This window comes from Blastomyces gilchristii, assembly GCF_000003855.2.
Source record: "Blastomyces gilchristii SLH14081 genomic scaffold supercont1.1, whole genome shotgun sequence".
NCBI lineage: Eukaryota > Fungi > Ascomycota > Eurotiomycetes > Onygenales > Ajellomycetaceae > Blastomyces > Blastomyces gilchristii.
In genome coordinates this window covers 5,102,915-5,107,042 of record NW_003101682.1, presented here as the reverse complement: position 1 = coordinate 5,107,042, position 4,128 = coordinate 5,102,915, and the positions used below count along the sequence as shown (strand labels likewise).

Below are 4,128 nucleotides of genomic sequence, written 5' to 3'. Positions count from 1 at the left end.
AATTTTTGCTTCAAGCTCTCTATCATAGTGTAGTTATTCACAGCATTGTCAGTTGTAATTATAAGAAGACTGAGACTAATATTTCAATAGTTATTTTTAATCACAGTCATTAATATCTCTGCTATATAATTCTCAGTATGACTACTGATTAATGATTTAAATTCAATTAATGTCTCTTGATAAGTTCAGTTCTCATCAATGTAATAACATATAACTCTCATAAATGTAAGATTGTTTATACTAGTTCATGTATTCACTGTAAGAGACACTCTTCAATGATTCTTCAACTCTGATTCTAAATGTTGTATATTGACTTTGTAGTATATCTCAAGGTTGAACTGAAGACAGAATTGATGTGAAATATGAAGATTTGAATTAAGTATTTGAAGAAGTGTTCAGAATTCGGGGTTTTCAATTGATTGAAGAGAAAGATTCAGAGATATACATATACAAAGTAATTATTCACAGAAGTTATCAGATAAGAGTTGGGAAATCAGAGTACTGATACAGAGTCATTTTCACATGATTTTCTTCAAATTAGAAAGTTAGTGTTATTAAAAATTGTTATCTGATAGAGTAACTTATCAGCTCAGTAGTAATTTTCTGATTATTTTTCTTTTATTATCTGCATTCTGATGACTTCAGATGTCAGGAAATTTCTTTAGAGCTATGATCAGTTTATGATGAATGTTTCTGAATAAAGTTGCAGTGATTGTAGCAGAGAGATGACTCTTCAGTAATCTGCAATGCAATCTGTTGATAATTATTTCATAGTTCATCTTGATATTTGTGTTAAGTTTTTCATAAATTTTATGACCTGAAATCAGATGTGAAAAATGAAGTGATTATTCATTATAATTGAAAGAGAGTATTCTGTGTTGAATTGTAAATAACATAGACTTTGTAATTCACAGTGATTTCTTGAAGAGTTTGTGAATCTTCAATAGAAGTAAAAGAAGTGAAAGAAGTGAATTCAGAAGATATGATAATAATTTGAGAAAGATGATAATTTATTTTTAATAACTGATCACTGATGTGTGTAAGAAGAATTAATATAAGAGAAAATAATTTTATTTCTTAGCTTAGTTATAATTTTAGTACTAACTCAGATTGAATATCATTGATGTATAAAAATAAATAAACAATCTTGATTAATCTCTGTCATATTTCTTGAAATATATTAATATTGTGAAAGAGAGTGTTACTAAATTATGTTATCAGATAATATTATTAAAAATATATTAATATTATAAATATCAATATTGAAAAAATGTTGATACTTATATATTATAGTGATTTGTGAATCATGATAGTTAAATATATATATATATATATATATTGTTCCTGACTTGATTACAACTTGTACAATAATTTTTAAAAACTCAAAATTAATTTCAATTATTAATAATTATAAACTTACAATTAACTAATATAAAAAGAAAAAAACTTTTTCTACTTATCATCTTTCTTCTCTTTCTCATTCTTCTTATCATTCTTTATAATTTACTTCTCATTCTTCTTCTTCTTCTTCTTCTCATCTGAGATGATAATCATCTTAAAATCTCTCTCTGCTGCCTTCTCAGAGAAGGGTTTCTGCTGCTTCCTCTCAGTCAGATCAATCTGTATCTCAAAATCCTGCATTTTCTGGTCTGCTGTCTCAGATTCTATCTCAGTGACAAGCAGATTGACATGCTCAGAGAGCAGAGCTGTCTTCTCAATATTCTGAATCATGAAGCACATTTGAGATCTGAACAAGGCTTTAATTCCCTTCTTCTCTGCCAGCTTCTGCTAATCAATTAGAGAACAGAAGTGTTATTAAAAATCATTATCTCTTAATAAATAAAAAACTTATCAGTTTTGACTTCTTTATCTCTTACTTTAATATTCTCTCAATCTTTTTCTGCTGCTGCTTATTTACAGTAACACTCTTCTTCTCTCTCTCTCTCTTCATCTTGACCTCAAATCATTCTCAGAACTTCTTCTGGTCTCACTACTGCTGTATAAGACTCTTCACTGTCTTCTTCTTTAATCTCTCACAGACAGTGTCATCTGCATTATTTCTATACTTAGTTCAGTCTAAATCTATCAGAAGTGTTACTTAAAATTGTTATCATTCTACTCTCTTACAGAGTCTCTTCAAGGTATTATAATATGTCTTATGATCTGTCTTCTCTTACTTGAACATCTTCTTCTTCTCTTTCTTCAATCTGTGACAGTACTCACGCGCCTTGATGATCCGCAGGACCGCAGAATATTTGAAGAAAGATGACATGATTAATTTCAGTGAGTATTGAAGAGAGGTGAAGGCAGAAGAGACAGCCAGAAATGATATAATAATGATAATAATGATGATGATGATGATAATAATGATAATGATGATAATGATGATGATGATAGTGATAATGATAATAGTAATGATGATGATAATAATGATGATGAAAGGAGAAGTGCATTGAAATATATTACTGACTTATCAAATATAAAGAGACTTAAAGAACATATTAACAGCTTTCAGTGATGTACAGAAACAGCTACAGTGTTGCATAGCAATATCATCTTCATTCAATACATACACTGTTGATATTCTTTGTATGCACTTATCATATAATCTGTATTAGAGATACATGCAGAAAACAGATCTTTGTTACTAGAACAAATGATTACAGCAATTCTCTGTTTTCATATTATAAAGATAAGTTATTCTCATTTCTTTCTTCTCTCTTTTCTCTTCTTCAATCAATCACTAATTTCAAGCTGGTATGAAAACTATTAAAACACTCTCAGAAACTCTCAAATTGAAGAGTATAGACTAATCAAATTTCAAATGTAGAAGAAATCAAATTATCTTCTACAGATTCAATTATTCATTTCTCTTCAAATAAAACAGCAGTCATGTCCCTCTCTCCCCTCAATCAAATGAAACATGGCCTGTGAAAAGTGAGTACTACATCAGACTATAATGATCAACACAGTCTCAGCATGCATAGCTGCATATACACAGCGTGTGCTGAACTGAGAGACTGCATGAGTTGTAAACCAGCAGCAGCATCTCAGGAAGAGCTGTGTGATGTGAGAAAGCTGCAACTCTCAGCCATGTATGCAGAGAGTGAATCACTGCAGTAAGTGCATGTACATTGAAGTAATGCTTTTTGATAATACTCAGTCTCTGATATAATGAAAATAGAGTCTCTTCATAAGATCTGTTTCTATCAGAAGTCAGAAGATCTTATATTTCTCAAGATTATCTTCACACACCTTGTCTGTGAAATTGATGAGAAGAATCATTGATTCCAGTATTCTGTCCTTGATGTCATTCAAGTGACAGCAGAGTTCACCCTGGCCACACTTTTTAAGTGTATATTTTCTAATTATTCACATTTATATAGATATATACTGATTATTTATTAGATGATGTTAAGACAATGACTCATCACAGCTGTGTTATTCTCACTGTAAGAAATACACAGTTGATGATGAATATTGTGAAGACTCTGAGAAGTGAGTATTTTAAGAGTACTACAGCTCTGTGATCTTGATTTTTTTTTATTTTTATTTTTTGTTTTTTTCTTTTTCTTTTCTTTTTTTTTTATTTTTCTTTCTCTTTCTATCTCTTTTTTTCTTTCTCTTCTTTTTTTCTTTCTCTTTTTTTTTTTTTTTTTTTTGTTGTGATTTTTTCTTGTTGTTTTGTTTTTTGTTTTTTTGTTATTTTTTGTATTTTACATTTTTTTTTTTTTAATTAAAATGATATTGATTATGATCTGTGTTCAGAAAAGTAATAATATTTGATAATACTCTCTATTGAATTTTCAACAAATGAGTACTATGTTATGATATTATGTAAGTGAGAAATGATTTCATGATCTCATTTAATGCCATTTTCAATAATGAAATCAGAATGAAAATGTGACTAAGAATTCAAATATATTCTTTATCTGAGACTAGATTTTTATTTGAAAAGTGAATCTGAGACCTTTAATATTTGAAATAACAGGATTTGAGATCAATGTGATGAACACAAACCATGACCAGAAGTAATACTTTTAGGCAATGTGATAACTGTAAAGTTTGGTCCTGGTCTCAGACACGGTCACACGGTCAGTCTAGTTATATTTATATAACTGAATATGA

At 29.1% G+C, this 4,128-nt stretch overlaps 1 protein-coding gene across 1 annotated transcript; it reads right to left on the bottom strand.

The window, feature by feature from the left end:
- Positions 1-1,503: 1,503 nt before the first annotated feature.
- BDBG_00577 (uncharacterized protein) lies at positions 1,504-2,272 on the bottom strand (the record flags this gene model as incomplete). Its single annotated transcript, XM_002629285.1, has 3 exons — positions 1,504-1,785; positions 2,042-2,060; positions 2,178-2,272. The coding sequence occupies 3 exons, from the start codon at positions 2,270-2,272 to the stop codon at positions 1,504-1,506; spliced, it is 396 nt and encodes a 131-aa protein (XP_002629331.1).
- Between the last annotated feature and the right edge of the window lie 1,856 nt (positions 2,273-4,128).